The sequence below is a fragment of the Syngnathus scovelli genome, chromosome 12 (genome assembly GCF_024217435.2).
Source record: "Syngnathus scovelli strain Florida chromosome 12, RoL_Ssco_1.2, whole genome shotgun sequence".
Lineage (NCBI taxonomy): Eukaryota > Metazoa > Chordata > Actinopteri > Syngnathiformes > Syngnathidae > Syngnathus > Syngnathus scovelli.
The window spans coordinates 12,331,772-12,352,409 of NC_090858.1; the positions used below are offsets into that span (position 1 = coordinate 12,331,772).

General features: G+C 46.2%; 2 protein-coding genes across 9 annotated transcripts; both read right to left on the reverse strand.

Moving 5' to 3' along the window:
- Positions 1-6,670: 6,670 nt before the first annotated feature.
- LOC125978106 (melanopsin-A) lies at positions 6,671-15,379 on the reverse strand. 4 transcript variants are annotated; one of them, XM_049735157.2, is made up of 12 exons: positions 15,151-15,379; positions 14,802-14,984; positions 12,542-12,684; positions 12,264-12,397; positions 11,931-12,134; positions 11,434-11,605; positions 9,701-9,880; positions 9,477-9,584; positions 8,242-8,434; positions 7,724-7,888; positions 7,574-7,633; positions 6,671-7,386 (listed from the first exon to the last, which is right to left on the reverse strand). In XM_049735157.2, exons 2-12 carry the CDS (start codon positions 14,937-14,939, stop codon positions 7,222-7,224), a joined length of 1,662 nt encoding a protein of 553 aa, XP_049591114.1. In that variant the 5' UTR covers positions 14,940-14,984; positions 15,151-15,379; the 3' UTR covers positions 6,671-7,221. The 4 variants fall into 4 exon arrangements, with proteins under 4 accessions (XP_049591114.1, XP_049591113.1, XP_049591115.1 ...); XM_049735156.2 differs by having other exon boundaries at positions 6,671-7,389; XM_049735158.1 differs by lacking the exon at positions 15,151-15,379 and having other exon boundaries at positions 6,671-7,389; positions 12,542-12,709; positions 14,802-14,947.
- Positions 15,380-16,253: 874 nt separating this feature from the next.
- Positions 16,254-20,335, reverse strand: LOC125978135 (lactadherin-like). Of its 5 annotated transcripts, XM_068652492.1 has the most exons (13): positions 20,115-20,335; positions 19,871-20,041; positions 19,331-19,450; positions 19,154-19,261; positions 19,043-19,078; positions 18,850-18,984; positions 17,846-18,249; positions 17,625-17,779; positions 17,417-17,540; positions 17,291-17,348; positions 17,057-17,219; positions 16,944-16,987; positions 16,254-16,881 (listed from the first exon to the last, which is right to left on the reverse strand). In XM_068652492.1, exons 7-11 carry the CDS (start codon positions 18,021-18,023, stop codon positions 17,144-17,146), a joined length of 591 nt encoding a protein of 196 aa, XP_068508593.1. In that variant the 5' UTR covers positions 18,024-18,249; positions 18,850-18,984; positions 19,043-19,078; positions 19,154-19,261; positions 19,331-19,450; positions 19,871-20,041; positions 20,115-20,335; the 3' UTR covers positions 16,254-16,881; positions 16,944-16,987; positions 17,057-17,143. The 5 variants fall into 5 exon arrangements, with proteins under 5 accessions (XP_068508593.1, XP_068508594.1, XP_068508595.1 ...); XM_068652493.1 differs by having other exon boundaries at positions 16,254-16,987; positions 18,102-18,213; XM_068652494.1 differs by having other exon boundaries at positions 16,254-16,987; positions 18,102-18,243.
- Between the last annotated feature and the right edge of the window lie 303 nt (positions 20,336-20,638).

Consider the following 20,638-nt stretch of genomic DNA (forward strand, 5'->3'; position numbering starts at 1 on the left):
ATTTCATGGTCCCGTCTACTCTGGAGCTATACGTGTCGCTCGCTCGTTTAATGTAATTTAGCGCTTCGTGCATGAATAAGATTAGCATGAACAGACCCTCATCATGGAAAATGCTAGAAGAAATGGATAAAAACGACAACGAAAGAGATACTGAGAAAGTGTGTGGCGAAGGATATCTAACGCTATTCCAATCGGAAATTGAGGAGGAAGACTTCGACGGTTTCAGTGCACAGGAGGAAGATGAAGACAATGAAGCTCTTTTTTTTTTACTTTTACTTTAACCAGTCCTGTTAGTGCTGTGCTACCGTATTGCTGCTGTGTTACCGCCGCGTCTCAGTGACTTTTACCGGTATGTTTTATTTTATCAAACCCTATTAGTGCTGTATTACTTCCGTGTTGCTGCGGTATTACTGCCGCGTCACAGGCAGTGTTTGGAAAGAAATGTTAAGGTATGTTATTAAAACTTTAAAAAAGCTTTCTGTGTCCAGTATTTCTTTGTTAATAACTCGCGTACACACTTCCGTGTTGCTGTGGTACTACTGCTGCGTCACAGGCAATGTTTAGAAAGACATGTTAAAGTATGTTATTCAAACTTCAAATAGGCTTTCTGTGTCCTGTCTTTCTTTGTAAAAAACTCGTGTGCACGTGCATCTTATAGTCTAGTGCGGCTTATGTAAGAAAAAAACTAAAATATCCCCGAATTTTAGTTGGTGCGGCTTATACGCCGGTCCGGCTTATACACCGGAAATTACGGTAATTATTTTTCCTTAATGTGTGTTTTTATTTTTCTATTATATCATTACTTTTATTACCTAAGAGAAGCTTTGCACTGAAGTTTTTTTGTTTGTTTTATTAAAATAGTGCTGTGAGGTGCAAATAATGATTTGGTGAACAATGTTAACAATTATTAATCTCTCAAATAGGCACAATTAGTTGTAAATTAATCAATTAATTAAGATACCTGTAGGTTTGCTTTCTACATCAAAAACATTAGCGAAGTTCAATACCGCTTTTTTCTAAAACAAATACAAGTTTGAGTATTACAGTATTATACGTATTACAATTACCAATATTAAATTACTTCTAGTAATTTTTTGATACATAAAATTTCATTTCAACGCAGTGACAAAACATTATGAACAAATAAGGCCACTACCGGTTCAATAGAGCTAGGTCGTTATCAGTACTCAATCATCTCTTAAAAAAAAAAAAAAAAAAATCCATAGATTATGGCAGTTTTCTAGGGGCGCTAATGGATTCATGGCCTTTCAATTTATTTTAATGAGGTAACTTGATTTTCATATGTAAGGGAATAAAATTAGAAAAATCGGTCACGGAACGAACTGGCAAGTCGAGGTGCCACTGTTTCTTGCATACCCAATAACTTTTTTAAATCTGTTCTACATATGACATGGACCATCTGTTCGTTTTAAATCAAATGGATTTCTTTAGCTACCATAGTCCTAAGAATGTGTGTGTGTGTGTGTGTGTGTGTGTGTGTGTGTGTGTGTGTGTGTGTGTGTGTGTGTGTGTGTGTGTGTGTGTGTGTGTGTGTGTGTGTGTGTGTGTGTGTGTGTGTGTGTGTGAAACATAGCAGCTAATAGGCCACCAGTAGGCTATCAGCGTCTAAGTTTAGACACTTTTGTCACAGGCAGGAATGTCGCCAATGTTGCCTGGTGGAGCGATACTGTATCTCGGCCGAGATGCAAGGGGCCTGCCGGAGGGAACATCTGAGATCGTTCCCAAAAAGATCCCATTACTGGGGATGGTTATACACTCACAAACAACACAAAGACACACCGCAGTGCACACAATTTCTTGCGGCTTCTTGCTTAAAGATCAGAGCAATAAATCACATACACATCTGAAAATTCCTGTCTGTTACCTTAAACAAAGTCTGAAGGACACTTAGAAAGTGTGAACTATTCTTCCTTTAATACATATCTTTACTGGACATTTTTTTTTTAATTTTATTATATGATTTTTTTTTAATCAATCAGCCATGTAATAATTTATTAGAATTGTTCTGCTAAATAGTGGAATTGGCCTAAAAACCATATCAGTGGGGTGCTAAATTGAACATTTAAATTAAAACTTAAATCAAAATTATTCAAAAGTCATTTAGTTATTTAGATGCACTTTTGGAAAGGTCATTAAAAAATAAATCCATTGGGTTTTGGTGCAAATTGAGCATTTTCTCATCACCATTTTAAAGAACTGTAATCTATAAGTGATTTTAATTGATCAGTTTGCACTTGTGTAACTGTTGTTCCTTTTACTTTTCGCTTTCTGTGGCTAGATATTTGAAACGCAGTCCATCAATACAGTGGACTGATATTTCATGGTTTTAACCTTCTTGCGTTGATTTTATTTGTTTACTGTGCTAATTTTTGTATTTCGTTTTACTGTTGTTTGAGGTGACATAAATCACTATTGTTCTTCCTGTTGACGACAGCGCAAATTCTGACGATCAGCTGCTACCTTTTCCGCCCAATGGCGACGCGCCGTGCAGTAAATTCAGCGCACACGTCTAAAAATGGCGCCGCGCATTACAGCGACCGCACAAGATGACTTCACAAGCAACTTGCATTGGATTCATTTTACGGTGCGTGCCGCCGGCCGGTAAGGATGATGGTGATCATGAAGATAAAGGAGATTAGGCAGCAAGAACAGGACACGAAGAGGAAGGAGAAACGAGCGTCAAAGTACCTGTTGTAAGTGTTAAGCCGCCATTGTGGCTTTGCGGCTGTGCTACGGAGCATCTGTGGACTTTTTTTTTTTTTGGGGGGGGGGGGTTCTCCCTGGATCTAGCTCGCCCGGCTGGGCTTCCACCACCCCCCACCCCCCGACTGTGCTTCGGAGCACCTGTGGACTTTGGGGAGTTTCTCTCTGGATCCAGCTCGCCCGGCTGGACTCCCCTCAGCTGTGCTACGGAGCACCTGTGGACTTTGGGGAGTATCGCTGTAGAATCAGCTCACCCGGCTGGGCTCCCCCCACTCCCAGCGTTTGGACCCAGCAGTGGGCGAGTGGGGCGGAAGATTTTCGTCTTCTCGGCTGTTTTACTTCTTCTGTGGCGCGCGGGCTTTTTATTTAAAGGGACAGCAACAACGGGGCGTCACTTGAGGACGCTCCCTGATACGCCCGAAAACAGGGGTCCCCAAACATTTTCCAGTGAGGGTGAAGGAATGGGGTCAAAATACAAAAAGTCCTGCCTAGCTACACAAACAGATGTGTTCAAACCTCATTGAATAAAGTACATAAGCAGACAAGTATATTCACATATTAAATCAATAAAAGAAACATTTTAAGCATATAATTATACCTACACACCAAATCAATAAAGAAGACATAACTAGACATTTTTGATAAGTGGTAATGAGAAAGGTTTTTATAAACTTTATGATCTGATAGATATTTCTGAGCACTTTGAAATAAATGTTTTTTGATATATTGCCTAAATAGCTTAATGACCCTTAAGGAACTGTGTAATGCATGCCTGATGTTTTTCTCTAAATCATGGACACGGCCAGAGTCGTCCTGACCGTTCAGTACTTGATTGTATCTTATGTTTTGACTAATGCTAGACGCCAGTTTTTGATTACCACTGAACGCTCTGCACAGAGGGAAATATTTTGCCTAACAAAGAAAGAATGAGATACGACAGTGTATGTCCAAGATTGGAGAAGAATGTTCACAGGAATGTCACGTGGAGATAAAACCAGCAGGTGCCACAGGGAGCCAGCCAAGGACTCGGCCAAAGATGATCGCCAAGGCCAAAAGACGGGATGGAAGACAACAGCCCCCACACACACCGAATCACCCATAACCAGCACCCACTCCCATGGTGAACTTGCCGCACCCCAAAGACTCATCACCCATCAATCTCGGCCCACAATGTGCAACTGAATATAAGCTGATCAAAGAACCTTGAACATTGCCTTTTCTGAATGGAGACTTTCCGCTCTTGAAGGGCCCAGCGCTGTATTGTACTTTCCTGAAAACAGAGCTTTCTGAACAAGAATTGTGATTGAACTCAACCAACCTGTGTAAATCTAATTTGTGCTTCAGTGTCTTAGCATTTTCCTAAATCTGAAGAAATCAAACGAGCACGCAGTGAGTAAATTGGATAACAGGTGATTGGCGACTTAAACTGAGGAGCGACTTATATGTGAATTTTTTTCATAAATTTTCCACAAAAAAAAAATGTGAAACCGCGATAAACGAACCGCAATGTAGCAAGGGATTACTGTAATTTGAATTTCAAGTAACGTCAGCAGCGCGGCGGTTGTTTACATAAAGGACAAAGATTCGATCATGGGATGACGAAGATGACGTACTACCGGCATCATTAGCGGCTTTGTTTGTAAGTGACACGGAGGACGAAGAGTTTGAAGGATTTAAGGATTTGGAGTGACACAGAAGGTTTGAAAAACTATTATGGCTTTTACGCACGCCCGGTCCTGCTCTACGGAGCTCTCTTTCACCTCTGTGGATGGAAGTCGGGGGCCGGCGCTTGGCCGGGTGGCTGCCCGGGGACGGTGGATGGGCCTCGGACATGGCTTTTACGCACGCCCGGTCCTACTCTACGGAGCTCTCTTTCACCTCCGTGGATGGAAGTCGGGGGCCGGCGCTCGGCCGGGTGGCTGTCCGCGAACGGTGCATGGGGCTCAGACATGGCTTTTACGCATGCCCGGTCCTACTCTACTGAGCTCTCTTTCACAAGTCGGGGGCCGGCGCTCGGCCGGGTGGCTGCCCGGGGACGGTGTATGCGGCTCGGACATGGTTTCTATGCACACCCAGTCCTACTCTACGGAGCTCTCTTTCACCTCCGTGGATGGAAGTCGGGGGCCGGTGTTCGGCCGGGTGGTTGTCCGGGGACGGTGGATGGGGCTCGGACATGGCTTTTACGCACGCCCCGTCCTATTCTATGGAGCTCTCTTCCACCTCCGTGGCTGCAAGCGCCACCTCCGGGGATGGAAGTCGACGCCGCCACATGCCTGGAAGTCGACACTGGTGCTTGGGTCCTTGTACTTTGTTAACGCTACAATTATATATAACTAGTATATACTAGATATACTATATAACTATATACTAGATCTGTGGAATAACGACGAGGCTGACATCAGGGCGCACGCGCGGCGTTGTTGACAAAGGACGAGGAATTTGATCGATGGATTTAATGATTTGGAGTGACACAGATGGTTTGATAATATTATTGCTTATATAATAGTTATTTGATATATAATTTATATATCGTTACATGGGCCTGTGGAATATTTTGAAGTGCAAGCGCCGTCAGCGGCGCGTACCCATTGTTGACAAAGGACGATCGATGGATTTAATGAATTGGAATGACAAAGATGGTTTTATAAACGTGTTATTTATGTAATAGTTATTTGAATAACTCTGAATGTTACGTCAAGCCCGTTCTCAGCTCTTCATTTCTGTTTATGTCACGTTAGCATACCTATCGTTTAGCCTGTTGTTGCTCGTTCATGTCTGTTCTTGGTGTTGGATTTTGTCGAATAAATTCCCCCCAAAATGCGACTTATACTCCGGAGCGACTTATATGGTTTTTTTCACGTTATTGTGCATTTTATGGCTAATGCGACCTATATTCCGGAGCCACTTTTAGTCCGAAAAATACGGTACTCTGTTGTGCAGATTATCCGTGCGTTTCAGTTCCATCAAGAAGTCCTTTTCTATTGCCATCGAAGCTAATGTTGAAAGTCAAGCCTGCCCTGTCGTATTTCTGGCATAAGTCTTAATTCACTTTATTGCTCGATTAACAATGTCCACCTTTTCTTGAAAAGTCCGTCTTGAAAATGGCTTTTAACGTAAATCTGCAACCAAATATATTTCTTCTCCTCCTTCAGCCATTGTGGATTGACAAAATGGCTATTAAATCAACACAACAATAAATTTGCTTGTGCAGCTCGCTACAGATGCAGTTTGCTAGCTCTGGCTAGTACACTGCTTTGACTATCCAATCAAAGCATATGAATACGCTGACATTTCCGTACGCCTGATAGAGGGCCTTGGTGTCGCCAACTCAAAATCTGATTGGTTGAAGCAACAATTTGATTGACATTTATTTTATGCTACAGGGCCCACAGAACTGATTGTGGAGGCCTCCAAGCAGATTTCTTTGACCCTGGCAACAAATAGTGGCTGAAATGTGATTGGTTAAATGCTTAAATATGAAAATACACATCTGGAAGCAGCACAACTAACAATGAAAGGAAGCGGACAGACCATTTGGAATGATCTAATACGGATGGACAAAATATAACTAACATCAGTCTGTGATTCAGATATTTTTAGGCCAGCAGCGAAGGCCTTGCAGGCCCTGCGGCCCACCACTCTCATTAAGCAACTGCCCTGTCAAAATATTAGAAACACAACTGAATGATAAACATACCATTGATTGAATGTTTGTAAAAAAAATAATAATAAAATAAAAAGTGTGCCTCACAGTTCCTGTATGTAGTTGCATCCCAGCATGTCGACTTGATTGAAAATTGAGTGTGAGTGTCATTGTGTCAGTGTCTTTTGGTGCCCTGACAGTGAATGGCGAGGCTTACAATATATTGACCCTAACATTTGTGACCGGTCCATTGTTCATTTTAACCCATTGAAGGGTTTTACATCGTCGTTGTGTTCATGTTCATGAAGTTGTTGTTTTTTTAATTAAAAATAGAAACAATGACATAAGCATACAGATACAATAAGTCCTTGAAAGAACACAGCAACAACATGATTTTACACAGTGTATTACTTCACATTTTAGGTTTGGAAGGTTATGAAAAATAAAATAAAATACTTGACTTGTGACAACACAAGCAAGCAAATGAAAACATCTTATTGCTTGTTTGCTCTGACAGAGGCCCATCAACAGTTCCAAGCCAGGCTCCCAACTCACGTTTGTTGTCAAGGAAACATTCAAACAGAAGAAATAACACAAATATATTGAGTAAAATAACACAATTAAGTCACGTTACCCTCACGCTCACAATGTCATCAAAAGACACAAAATCACATTAAACATCCTGTTGATAACTATTGAAAACATTTTGTTGAATGTAAATACTTGAAGTTTTATTTTGGGAAAATGTAATTGTGATTGGAATGTTTTGACGAAACTGACAGAAGTAACACTTCTCATTGTGGCTTTGTGTGTGTTTCAAAGGTGGATGGAAAGGAGGCGGTTTAGGACGTGGCTCACCCAGAGCCCACCCCGGTGCTGCTGTAGGTGGCCTTGGCGTGGGCAGAGCGTGACCCACTGCGTCCAACGGGAAGGAAGGGGCTGGACTCGGAGGTAATGACGATGCTCGGGATGCGACCTAGCGCGCTTCTGCTCACGTGAATGTCGGCCACGTCGGTGCTCTGCTGTTGCGCAAAATTTGTAAAATAATGTGAAATTCGATTTACCCGCAGTCCATCGTTAGCACCCCTGTTTCGAAGCAGAATTTTAAATGGTGGATAGTCATTCCTGAGTGAGCATATGTTCAAATGAAATAAATGATCCTAGAAAGTGGACAACTGTTGCCTTTGTTGTGCTTTTGATACTCACGTTTGGAATGCCACTGCGTTCGCTGACGCCAGTCGTGGAAATGTCCATGTCAAACGATGCCTGAGCAAAAACAAACAAACATACACAAGGATCAAGGTCAAAAGTATGCCCCAAAAAAACTAAAAATGACATCATCAACATGCGGCTGACCCTCTCAAAGATTCCCGAATCGTGATTTTTCATTTTCCCCTTGAAGCTGGACGACGATTTGAATTCGGAGAATTCTGCCGTGTCCCCGCTGATATCGCAGGACACCTGGCGGCTGGCGGGGCAAGAGCTCAGACTGGACTGGTCCGCCTCCGTGTCAGTTAAGCCCTGTCCGGGAAACGGAAAAACATGCACCATTTTTGGGTGATTAAAGTGGAAGACTGGATGAAGATCAGATGAAAAAAAGCAAACTTGAAATGCTTCGGGTGCAGTTGTAAAAGGTATTGGTGAATTTAGTAAGCTCAATGTAGGGCCACTGCTTCCCCGCAAAGAGAAGAGCCAGGACCAGATGAGGTGGCTCAGGCATCTGCTCGGGAAGCATCCTGGGATGCCTGAAGTGTTGCAGACAGCTTGCCACCACACTTGAGGATGACCGCGGGCACACTGGAGACATTCCGATGTCTCCCTGCTGACTCTGCAATGCTTCGGGACAAATAAAGGGCATGATGCGGTGGGCTCACCGATTCGCTGTCGGAGACAGAGGAGAGGCGGCTCTTGCTGTGTCCTCGCCGGAAGTGTGCGCTGATGTCAGAGCTCTGGCTAGTGACAGTGGAGCGCCGTGTGGAGACAAAACTGCTGCTGGCCGAACGAAGGTCCAGGGGCCGCACGCACAGAAGTGTGCCGAGATACGGGATATACTTGGCCAACGCCACCCTGAACAACAATGCCGCACAAATGCGTGAATACCCTGCCCTCGTTATGCGTCTGTATCTGATGCGACTCACACAGTACGCACTTGATGAATTCTCCTCACTTTGTTCAAGACTGCCAAGTATAGTTTTAGCTTGACTGTAACTTTCCTTTTCTAAATTTACATTGCTTTAGTTGAGATTGGCACGGTGGTCGACTGGTTCGCACATCTGCATCACAGTTCAGAGGTGCAGAGTTCCATTCTGGCTTCCCGTGAAGAGTTTCTATGTCCCCCCCGTGCCTGTGCTCTGGTTTCCTCTCACACCCCAAAACGTCCGTGGTAGGCTGGCCGATTGATTGCTCCAAATTGCCAGTCTGCATGTGCTCTGTGATTGGCTGGCGACCGTTTCAGGGTGTTGCCCCGTGCAGAAAATGGATGGATGGATTTGCCGTTATGGTCCACTTGTGAGTGGGTTTAGTGTAACATGAGCTTCACATGCCACCATAGTGCCACAATTCAATCAGCAAAGTGATTGAATGGATGGATGGATGGATGGATGGATGGATGGATGGATGGATGGATGGATGGATGGATGGATGGATGGATGGATGGATGGATGGATGGATGGATGGATGGATGGATGGATGGATGGATGGATGGATGGATGGATGGATGGATGGATTTGCAGTTATGGTCCACTTGAGAGTGGGTTTCAGCTTCAGATGCCACCATAGTGCCACAATTTAATCAGCAAAGTGATGATAACAATGCTTTAAGCCCTTTTTATCCCGCGATGATGTGACTTGCATTTTGCATGTGTGTGTGTGTGTAGGGGGGGGGGTTCCTATCCAGCCCAGTTAACATTTAGGTCAACTGAGCGGTTCGACTTCACGGGCAGAACGCCTGAAAGTCTTGACGTGATGCTAGGCAGACAGATGGTCTCTCAAATCAAATAGTCACACAAGAACTACCGCGTCGCTACTTTGCGCACTTCGACTCTTGGGGTGTGGTCTGGAATCTAACCGAAGAATGCAGGAGTTTACGCCCGATTCTTTAGTCTTCTACCTGTACTTGGGATGCGTGATGGCGTAGATGATGGGGTTGTGGATGGCCGAGGCCTTGGCGATGACGGCAGGCACAGAGTTCATGTAGGGCGTCAGCATGTCGGCGTACCTTCACAAAAGAACAAGGATTGCACGCAGGCCGGCCGCCGCTTGGCGCTTCCCCTCTCCATTTGTATTCTCAACACATGAGCACGGCAAGCTCGGGTGCCAATGCCTCGGTTTTACCCGGCGAAGGCGGTGAGCGCCACGGTGGAGTACGGCGACCAGGAGACCACGTAGAGCAAAATAACGATCAGTGCGATCTTGGCCATCTTCCACTCGTTCTGCAGCCGCTGGAAGGACTTGGCTGAGTGGCGAGAGGCCACGTGGGTGTGCACCCCGCTGCCGCTCACTTTGCCCACCGCCCTAAAACACACGCACACGGTTGACCAAAAAATTTCTTCATTCACCCAAACAAAGAGTTTTAAATGGAATGAAAGTGAATCACTTGTGATAAATATGGAATTGAATCTAATCATTGAACAGCAACTCTGACAAAATTTGGAGCACCGCTTTGTTGTGCATAGTAGAGGGAATACATGAGATAAAAAGAGATGGTATTGATAAATCGTTAATCGGATAAAATAAAGAGTTAAAAAGGACTGAAAATTCATTTTAATTAAAATTTTATTTGGAGGCACATTTTGAGAACAAATAATATTGTTGAATGTATTGATATTGGAGGTATCTTTTTAAAAAAAAAAAACAATATTAAAAATTATATTAATTTGGGATTAAAAAAAGCACACATTTGGCCAACTTCTTTGTAATGTGGAAGGAAACCCAGAGAAAACCCACGCAGGCACGGGCAAAACACGAAAACTCCACACAGGATGGGTGGAGTCGGAATCGACCACATTTCTGAGGTGTGAGGCCGACGTCCTAACCAGTACTCCGCCATGCGTTGTTCTATTTGTTTTTAATCAACAACTGTGGAAAAAGGCCAAACCTGGCAGCCTAAGGATTTTTAGCATTTATAGTGTCATGTAGTGCAGGGGTCCCCAAACCCCGGTCCGCCGACCGGTACCGGTCCGTGCGTCATTTACCGGGCCGCCAAGCTGCACAGGAAAAAAAAAAAAAAATATATATATATATATATATATATATATATATATATTTTTTTTTTTTTTTTTTAATCGACGATCAATTCATTCTGGTCAAGACGCTCGTCCCAGTCACGTGACATGTTTTCCCAGTCGAGACCGCAAAGCTAGCAAAACTTAGTAAGAATTTATTTTGAAAAATATAAAGAATTTGACAATTCTCTCCCAATTAAATCCGTCGCTGTGTCTCTTGACACAAGACGCTCGTCTCGGTCACGTGACATGTCACCCCAGTCGAACCCGTGAGGCAAGCAAAAATGAGCATGAAACAGAGAAGTTTGGAAAGCTTCTTCGGAAAGGGAAAAAAACCCAATGAGGAGACTGAAGAAGAAGAGGCTACCACTTCTATGAAAAGGAAAGCTGCATTTAAAAGAACATTTCTGGAGTCCTACTTAAAATATGGATTCATCGCCACCGGTGACTCTGACGTGCCAAGCCCACTCTGCATAATATGTGGCGACAGGCTAGCTAACGAGGCAATGAAGCCTTCAAAACTGCTTCGGCACATGGAGACAAAGCATCCTGCATTAAAAGACAAACCTTAACCACTTCGGGTGTCATTGTCTCCGATTACGCCAAGATGGGACCGGCTCATTTCTGAGAAACAAGCTCAGTGCTCCCACTAATTCAATGTAATGGTGAGTTTTATTTTTATGTCGTTTATACTTGTTTTTATGCCAGTCGTATCATTTTATTTCATCGTATTTATATATTTATTATAAATGTATTTACTTATTTAAATTTATTATTGATTTATACAAAGGCCGGTCCGCAAAAAGGTTGGGGACCACTGATGTAGTGTGTCGGCGCACTAACTTGTTGGTGTTGCGGATTGCTCTGAAGATGAAGACGTAACAGTAGACGATGACGAGAAGCGGCAGGAAGAAGACAAAGACAAACAGCAGCATGGTGTACGCTCGCACCGACGGCGTGAAGGTCATGTAGTCCCACGTGCACGACGTCAGGAGCCCCTCAGGCACGTATGCGCCTGCCGCAGGTGCACACAGAGACGCACACACGCACACGCACGGGTTAAGCACCTCTCAAACATCGAAAGATGATTGATCACTTTTTGATAGTTTCCCAGTCTGGTCATTGTCTGATCACTTTTTTGAGTCCATTTTTCCCACTGCTGTGAATCTTATTTTGGACTTTGGTCCATTTTGTACTGTTACCTTCATTTTTCTGCATATTTTCTTTAGTTTTATCCCTTGCAACATGGTTGTCCATTTTATAAATGGAGGATCTGCAAAGTGGCGCTGGCTCAAACAAGGCAACGTTTGCTGCGTAAGTGCGTGTGCGCGCGTGCTCACTCCATCCGAAGAAGGGTGGCAGGCTCCATCCCAGCGAGTACACCCATGCGGCCGCCAGGATTGCAAGGGCCCGTTCGCGCGACAACATGCCGATGGAGGTCAGGGGTCGCGTGATGACAAAGTAGCGGTCCACGGCGATCACCGTCAGCGTGATCATGGAGCAGATCCCAAACAGCGCGCCGCAGAACGCATACAGCTCACACGCTACGGCATACACGAAGACTGAGCTCATGTTACCAAGTTTAAAGAGGCAAGCCAAATACTTTCATTTTCTGCCATGTTTCTGTGTACAGCACTTGTTTGTGGCTTGTGACCAGTCCAGGACACGCATACCTTTCTCGCCAAAGATCCACCTCTTGTGCATACTGCTGGCAAAAAAGACGGGCGCCTGCGTGACGCACATCAGCAGGTCGGTGACGGCCAAGTTGATGATGAACATGTTGGCCGGCGTGCGCAGGCTGCGGCTCCTGAACGCACACGCAGAATGGGTCAGAATGGGTCAGAATGGGTATGTGTCACGTGGCGGATCGCAACCAATAGGAGCTGCTGCTACATTAAAAGTATAGATGACATCATTGCGGCCTTGTGACCATATTTGGATGTACGCTCACCTGCTGAAAGCATAGATGACCAGGAAGTTGCCGAGCAATCCGGTGATGCCGATGGCGAGGATGACGGAGCCGATGGTGTAGTGGGCGTGGTCGGGCACGTTCACCGTGGGGAATGGGTGGGGGGGCCGATGCGGCATCACCGCCTGGAGGACGAGGGCGAGAATTCACCTATATTGGAAAAGTTTGACTGAGCAGCGCGTGATTTGGTGGGCAGTCCACCATGAGAAAGCCCACAAAAAAGCCTCAAGAACCCATGCTGAGAATTCAAAGAGTCTTGGACATTTTGCTTGCAATCAAACTTGGCCACTTTCATGGGTCCCTCAAAGACCAGCAAGATTTTGTCTAATTGTTATCAAATTGCAAAAGATTCTTGTTTCGATTATTTGCTTTGGGCAGAGCATGGCAGCTAAATTGGATGAATCTTGCTAGTGCCCGCAAAGGTTTGAAAGCTTTAGGCCACAATGTCAGTTGTACACAATCGGTTGCCACATCTAGAACAATGAAACAAAAGTCTCAGAAAGCCATGTCACCGTCTGCCGGTTGTGTTTGGAGCACTCCCATTTTGCCATTTAGCCGCTGTTGGATGTCATGTAATCACATTAGCATTTGGCACGGCGAGAAGCCTATGCGTTAGCCCGTTTGGCTAAGCAGCTGCCAGCAGAATTAATTCATCCTGAGAGAACTGAATGACGAATCTCTCCACCGAGTCGTGCCATTAATTAAACCGCCTGTTTCCTGTCTCCATTTCAGCAGCGTTGAACAAAAATGGAGGTCGGAGAGGGGAGAAGTGCCTTCTCAATTCCATGTCTTCCTGCGGGAATATCTAACCGGTCTAAGAAGAAAAAAACAAACGCGGCACTCAGCTCCAGTGTCCGTTTCCCCAAATTCCCACGCGGGAACGTTAAAAGATGAAGTAGATAGGAACTTTTCTCAAAACAAAGCTGATAGCGTGAGTGCCGCTCATTGCATGCGAATGCCCTTTTGGACTGATTGCGTATGGGTACTTTTTTTGTTTTTGTTTTAACCTTTGTTAAACCAGGAAAATCCACCTTTTGCTAGGAGGTAGTGGCCAACAGGTATGCGGTGTAGTTCCACGATGAACCACACTCCACACATTGAACATAAAGTTACACATTGTCGAGCATTCTTCTGACAAATGAGTGCCCATTTTTTAAGTGCCTGAAAACTCCAGAAGAATTGTTTTTAGGAGCAGTGCGAAATAATGTGCGAATAGTGCGAATAATTTTAGTTTTGCTAATGCTAATTCAAAGTCTGTTTTCTCTACATGCGTTTCAATCAATGATGCAAAGTGCAAACTGGGTCATGCTGCAGTTTGATTTTGTAACAATCCCAGCATACCTGACTTCCATTATCTCCAAGCGCTCAATCCAAAGGTCCTGAAGACATCAGGTGTCTTGATTGACATTGACATCACAAGCTACCACTGCCATTGACAACCTTTTGATTCAAACCTTACGAGCAATTCTCTGGGACTTTCGTTGCCATTTTCCAGTGGGATCAAGTCGTTCATCCAAAGTATGAAGCTGTCACGCTGCATGTGATCCATGTCTTTCAAGAACACCCCAGTGTTTCCCAGTCCAATTTTTAGCAGGCACAAATCCTTCATATCAATTTGACAGCTGCGACCACGTCATCATTTGATCCAAGCCTTGAAAGAGTTTCAGGTCTTCCGGTACCACCATCATCGAGCGCTGGGAACTTGTTTTAATATTTGTCTCCATATGAATGTGTGTTCCAGTCAGAGTAACTCGAGAGTAAACTGCTGAGTGTTGACGCTGAGGGACAGTTGTGCATGTAGCATGCACAGTGAAGTAGGTCAGAGAAGTTTCCCTTGTGATCGATACTGTATGTGCTGCAGACCTCACCCTCGTGCACCGATTGTGTCGATATTTTTGCACATTTCCCTAATATCAAGCCCTGAAACATGTCAATTCACTCCCAAAACACATATTGGTTAGACCCATGCTGCCTTCAAGACGTTATTAGACGGACATTTTTGAGCGTTCACGCGCACGTTCTCCCATCATGTCAGTTTCATTAACCACGTGTAAAATTTGTGCCATTAAATTATTTCAGTTATTTTGATTATTTTTTACAGCCGATATAATGACCGACGTCCCGTTAATAACTTCCATTTAATTCATTTGTCCTTGTACGCTCAGGTGCGACGTCAGAAATCCGGCGAGCGTTAAATGACGCTCATTCTCGGTGGAATTTGTAAGCGCAAAGTTAGACTCACCGTCGGCGAGGCTTCGGCGGCGGTCTTTAGCTCGGAGGGCCGGTACGCGTTAACAGGCAAACCGAAGCCGGAGCTTGTGGTCCACTTGGAGGTGCTGTTGTGGGAGATAATGGTGTGGTGGTGGTGCGTGGCGCTCATGGTCTTCCTCTCCTCTCTACCTCCTCTGACTTCTGCAGGCGCCTTCTGCAGTCAACACGTGCAACACTCAGGTGGCAGCACTTAATAATTCGCGTGCATTTCCCCAAGAAGTTGCATATGGAGATTTTTGTAAATATTTTATTTTGTGGTCAAATCACTAAGACCAGGTTTGAAGAAGATTTCATGCACGTTTGGTTGAAGTCGACATTACCCGAGGAAGCCAAAGGTGATGACGAGAATCCAAAATGTTCACGTTCCAAATGGTGGAAGTCCAAAGTTTTTAGTCTCCAGTTCGCTGACAAAAACAAGACAAGTCTTCAAACGTCGTCTTCATGACTGTCTACAAGAAACTAGGAATGCCTCACTGATGAGGCTTCACCAACGGTCAAGTGCACCTTATATGAGGGGTGACAAGTCACGAAAACACGCACACGCATGCGCACGTTCGTGGGGGTGAGGGTGGAGCGTTGGGAGGGGTGGGCGCTATTTATGCGGGTCGCTGTGTCAATGACGCAGAGGACATTAGGTGGTGACAATACGCGAGCTGGAATCAAACCAAAACAAAGCGAGCGAGACTGTTTTTAATAATACTTAAAAAAAAGAGCATGTAAGGTTAAAAAATGACCATGTATGACTTTTTTATCCAAAAAAAATTATAAAGTAAGGCTTTTTTAATGAAGAAAAAACCCCCACTTTTTTTTCATGAAGATGCAGCTCGGTGGCACACTGGCTAGCACGTCCGCCTCCGAGTTAGGAAGGTGCGGATTCGATTCCACCTCCGGCCCTCACTGTGTGGAGTTTGCATGTTCTCCCCGTGTCCGTGTGGGTTTTCTCCGGGCACTCCGGTTTCCTCCCATATTCCAAAAACATGCTTGGTCGGCCGATTTACGTAGTAATCCAAATTGCCCATAGGTGTGAGTGCGAGTAAGAATGGTTATTTGTCTCTGTGTGCCCTGCGATTGGCTGGCAACCAGTTCAGGGTGTCCCCCGCCTACTGCCCAATGACGGCTGGGATAGGCTCCAGTACGCCCGCGATCCCCCTGGGGACAAAGCGGTACAGAAAATGAATAGATGGATTTAAACCTCGGTTTCGCGCAACCGTAGCGCGTCGCCGACCGCGCAACTTCACCGCGCTGGTCGCATTATTGTGATAGAGCCATCGCTGAGATTTAGAAAATTGATGTACTTTCCAAAGTTTAAGTGGACCGAAGTGCGCAGCGCTACTGCAGCGCACCGCCGACCGCGCAACTGTACCGTGCTGGTCCCATTATTGTGAGAGCATCGCTGAAATTTATAAAATAGTCCTGATGTGCGTTTCAAAATTTAAGTGCAAATTTATTGAACATGTTGACAAGCACAATTTTGGAGTACATGATTGGAAACACTGAAAGTTACATCATGTTCAAAAGGGTTAGGAACATGTTAGGCAGAGACAAACGTTATGCTTAGTTGAAAATCCTCAAACCAAACCTCGACCACGTTACTTTAAGACAAGCAACATCACCAGAAACAGAAGAGCAAAATTTTGTTTTCTTGGATTTTTGACATTTCAATGGACATGAGGCAAACTTTATAACACGACACTGTACAATTGAGTGCAACATCACCATCAACAAAAGAGCAAGAGTCATCCACACTGATCTGACACCAGACTTTGAGGACACGAGGCAAACTTCAAAACACGACACTATACAATTGAGTACTGAACTGACGGGGTGCACAAAAGAAATATGGCATCTTTTCAAATTTTCTTGAAAGGCTTTTTTGACACCTCACTGGACACACTGTGTATTTAACCTGAGCGACTCTTTTCTTTCTTTCTATTTTATTTTCTTCTCCTCGCCGGCTTTCTCCTGCAGGCGTGTTGAGCATCGGCCCAGGTCTTTTTGTCGTCAAAAGCTTTGTAGCAAGAGCTCGCAAACTGGTCCCAGGCATCTCGTCTCTGCCCATGAGATGAAGTGAGGTGTCATCATAGATTGACGCGACAGTGATCCGTAAGCTCACCTTCGTCGGCAAAGGTGAAAGCCAAAGCCCCCATTTGGTCGGATCTGCGGAGATTCGAGCGGTCGTTAGCTGGCTTCCGTCATCGGATCGAGCGCTGAAAACGGGCCACTCACTGTTTGGAGGTGATTTCGTTTCGGATGGAGTCGGTGAAGCCATTCCGCGGCGGCGCTCTCAGCAAGGTGCACTCTCCTCCCGTCTTGTCACGAATGACGCCGGCGTGTACCGCTTTGTACACCGACGTGCTGTAAACTTGGTGTTCCAACTTGACACAAGACCCTGCGACACGACACGACCGACGGCCGTCGTGAGATCTATGGCGAAACCTGTGACACGCCGCGGCCACTCACGTTTTGGGATGGCCGTCGAAGCCGACGTCAGCACGCCACTGGTCGCAGCTGATCATATCTGCGGAGGCAAGAGAAAGTCAGAGTCTGTTTTTGACGGCGGGCCGGCGCAACGGCGCGCTCGCTCACTGCCAAGCTCGCATCCCAAGACATCAAAGCGGATGCCGATGCTCCATCGGTGGTTCAGCGGGTAGATGCGCATGTACTGGGCCATCACAGGCACGGTCAGCATCTGAGTCCCGTCGGGAGCAAACTGGGAAGAAAGCAGCCACCGCCGCATTTGCATTTGTGGATAACAAATGTGCAAATCCGGACGGCTCAGCGGCTGCTCACTCACTAGCTGGGGGTGCTTGGTGTAGGCCCGTCCGTCCACACTGTGGCGCATCTCAAGTTTGGACCGGTACCCGTGGGAGGCCGATGGACACGGCTGGATGGCGAGGGCTGTCACCTGTTTGGTCTCACCGAAGTTCATCTCGATCCAGCTTATGACAGCTGAGGAAGGGCCGCGATTGTTTAGTTAGCGTACGAGTGCCGGCGACCACCGAGTTTTCTACATACAATTTGCTGACGGTTTCCAGCAGCTTTCCGCATTCAGGCGCGCTTTGTCCGCGGTGAAGCCCCTCGCAAAGGAGGAGGCTTTCAGCTTCAATTTTGCCTTGCGTGTTGCCCAGACTTTGAAAACTCTTTGGACAGCCAAATCAGTTAATTTTGTGCCCGACTGACTTACCTCATGCATAGGTGGACGCTCGCAGTACCGTCTTGCGCGGTTTGTTGACACAACAATTCATATGGCAAAAAGAGAGAAAAGGCCTACCGTCTGCTTCGCAGGTGTAGATCATCTGGAGGTATTTGGAAATGTTGGGCAGCGGTCCTCCTTCATGGGCTTGATGAGGCACTGGCGATAGTTGTCGCATTCTTGTAGTGAACTGCGAGCGAGCAGCCAGTTGCACGTCAGCCTGGCGCTTAAAGGGAAATGTGCTTTCGGCAGTTTGCAAACATATTTTTTAAGGTTGTGTTAAACTTATAATCATATTAATATTTAGTATTGGAGTGCTCGTGTGGATTGGTGGGTGGCGAAGAATGTGCAGGCAAACTGCATGAACTTGTTTTCTTCGAAGTGTTGTGGAATGGGCCCAGACAGGGAGTACCGGACGAGAACACCTCAAGGTCGGTGAGAAATGAGAACATCACGTCCAGGTGGTCGGGCTTCTCGGGGAAAACCCAACCGCCTGACCTCAGCGATAACACCGAGACGGGGAGGAGATGGCCATCGACCAATCATCTCACAGTTATACATGCTTTAATATTCATATTGTGTTTCTTCAAAACTGGGCAACCCGGAAGAATGTGTCGTCTTTTGGTGGTCACAAAAACGCACGAGTTTTAGTGTGAGGGACCCGGGACCCAGGCCTGTATTAGTGCGCTTTGTCAGGAATAAACAATTGGTAAATTTGGTCTGATTGATCTACTGGTCTTCTCTTGACAGAACGAACTCGCAAAATTGTCAGATCAATAACTAAAATCCGTAGCTGCGCAAAACCAAATGACGGATGGCCTCCTACCGTCTGATCTCATTGGGGTTGGGCAGACGTCGCCGCTCCTCCGTCCGTAGAAGGCCGACTGGATGCGGATGGCTTTTCCCTCGGGACAAGTGGCGCGGCCGTCCGCGTTCTTGGATACCTCGACCTTGACGAAGCCTGCGAGGCCAGGGTTGCTCATTTCTGGCCGCTATTTTTGCAAGTGGCAATTTCTTACCAGCGTGAGGCAGCGGAGCTGGTCACGCTGTCGCCGCTGCAAGACCAAAGCCAAAGGTCAACATGCCTTGAGATGGAGCGGGCTGTCCCGTCCCGTGCCATCCCGTCCTACCTCTTTCTCTTGCAGATGTAGCCTCTCTTGTTCTCGCACATCAAATTTCCAGTAGCCGTTGCCAGTGAGGAAGGAAAGAGTCTCCTTTGGATTTGTTGTCATGGTGACCTGCAAGGTGGCAACAGAGACTAAGCCCACCACGCCAAGCGCTCAATACGAGCAACGCTCGAGACAAACCTGTGCTCGAGTGGACGTAGCTGAACGGGGAGCCGTCGGCCCAGCTGCTGCCGTCCTCGGCGAGGGAGGCTTTGGCGTCCAGCCACAGGGAGGGAGATGTCAGTAGAGCCTTGCTGTGACCTTTGAATCAAAGTTTGAACATGGAGTGAGAGTGGACAACATCGTACAGAAGCGCGCGGGGGCACGTTAGAAGGCAACTCTGTGCCGCCGTTGACTCTGGGGCGCTGCGATGAGGCCCGCCAACATTGGCCAGGCCGTGTGGCCCCGTCGCGTGGGGTCACCTGCTCGGGATTGGAGGAAAACGCCACTCGGGTCCGTTTTGGGTGACGGTGAGCATCTGAACATGGCTACAAGCTCCAAAAGGGTTGATTTGGCGCCATACATTAACCAAGAAATATTGAACCGGGTGCATTTGGATTTTGGCTCAGGCGACGCCAGACACATGAACAAGCGTAAAGCAAAGCGTACAAGCAGACACAACAGAGGGGGGTCTACATCAACGTGTGAGAGAGACACACACACACCCAGCCGCTGGCCTACCGTGTACAAAGGCCTGCTCATGGGAGTCGGTGATGGCGAGCAGGTCAGCTCCGTGGAGCTTGCAGTCGTCGTGCGCCTCTTTCCAGGTTTTGCGGACGCTTCCTCGCATCAGGTAGCAGAAGCCGGTGGCAGGGTTGTCGAGCCACTCCCAGCCGCATTTGTCACTCCAGCCTGCAAGCCACAAGTCGGGAGAATTGCCGCACAAGACGACATGCGGCTCCTTAACGTTGAGACGCCCACCCACCTGGGAGCTGCTGAGGTCGAATGCGCCGGGCAACAAGGGTGCGAGAAGGAGCGCAAATGAGCACAAACTAAATGTGCCTGGTGGTGACGGTGCGTGACCGCCACACCTTTTTGACAGACAAACAGCCTTTTGGTATTGCAATCTGCGTCGTAGACGTGTCCACTCCATGCCAGTGCCCCACAATCATTTGAAGTTGGAAATCCCAGGTACCACAGAGCTGGGTCCTGTTGATATTGGTGACATGCGCTTAGGTTGTTGCGCACTGCTACCTTCGCTCGTCAACAGATTTTCACGAGCTCGCAACATGGCTCTTGTCTTGAACTTTTAAAATAAGCAATTTCCTGGCCTGTCAAATGAAGACCTTTCCTCAGAATTGTGTTTTTATTTACTCTTCTTCGTCAATTTCAACATCTTTCTTCTGTCCTCATCATGTTACATCTGGATTATTCGTTCATTTTTTTTTTTTTATCAGACACATTGATGTTTTTTTGCCTTGAAATTTGCACTTGTGAATTCTTGTCAAT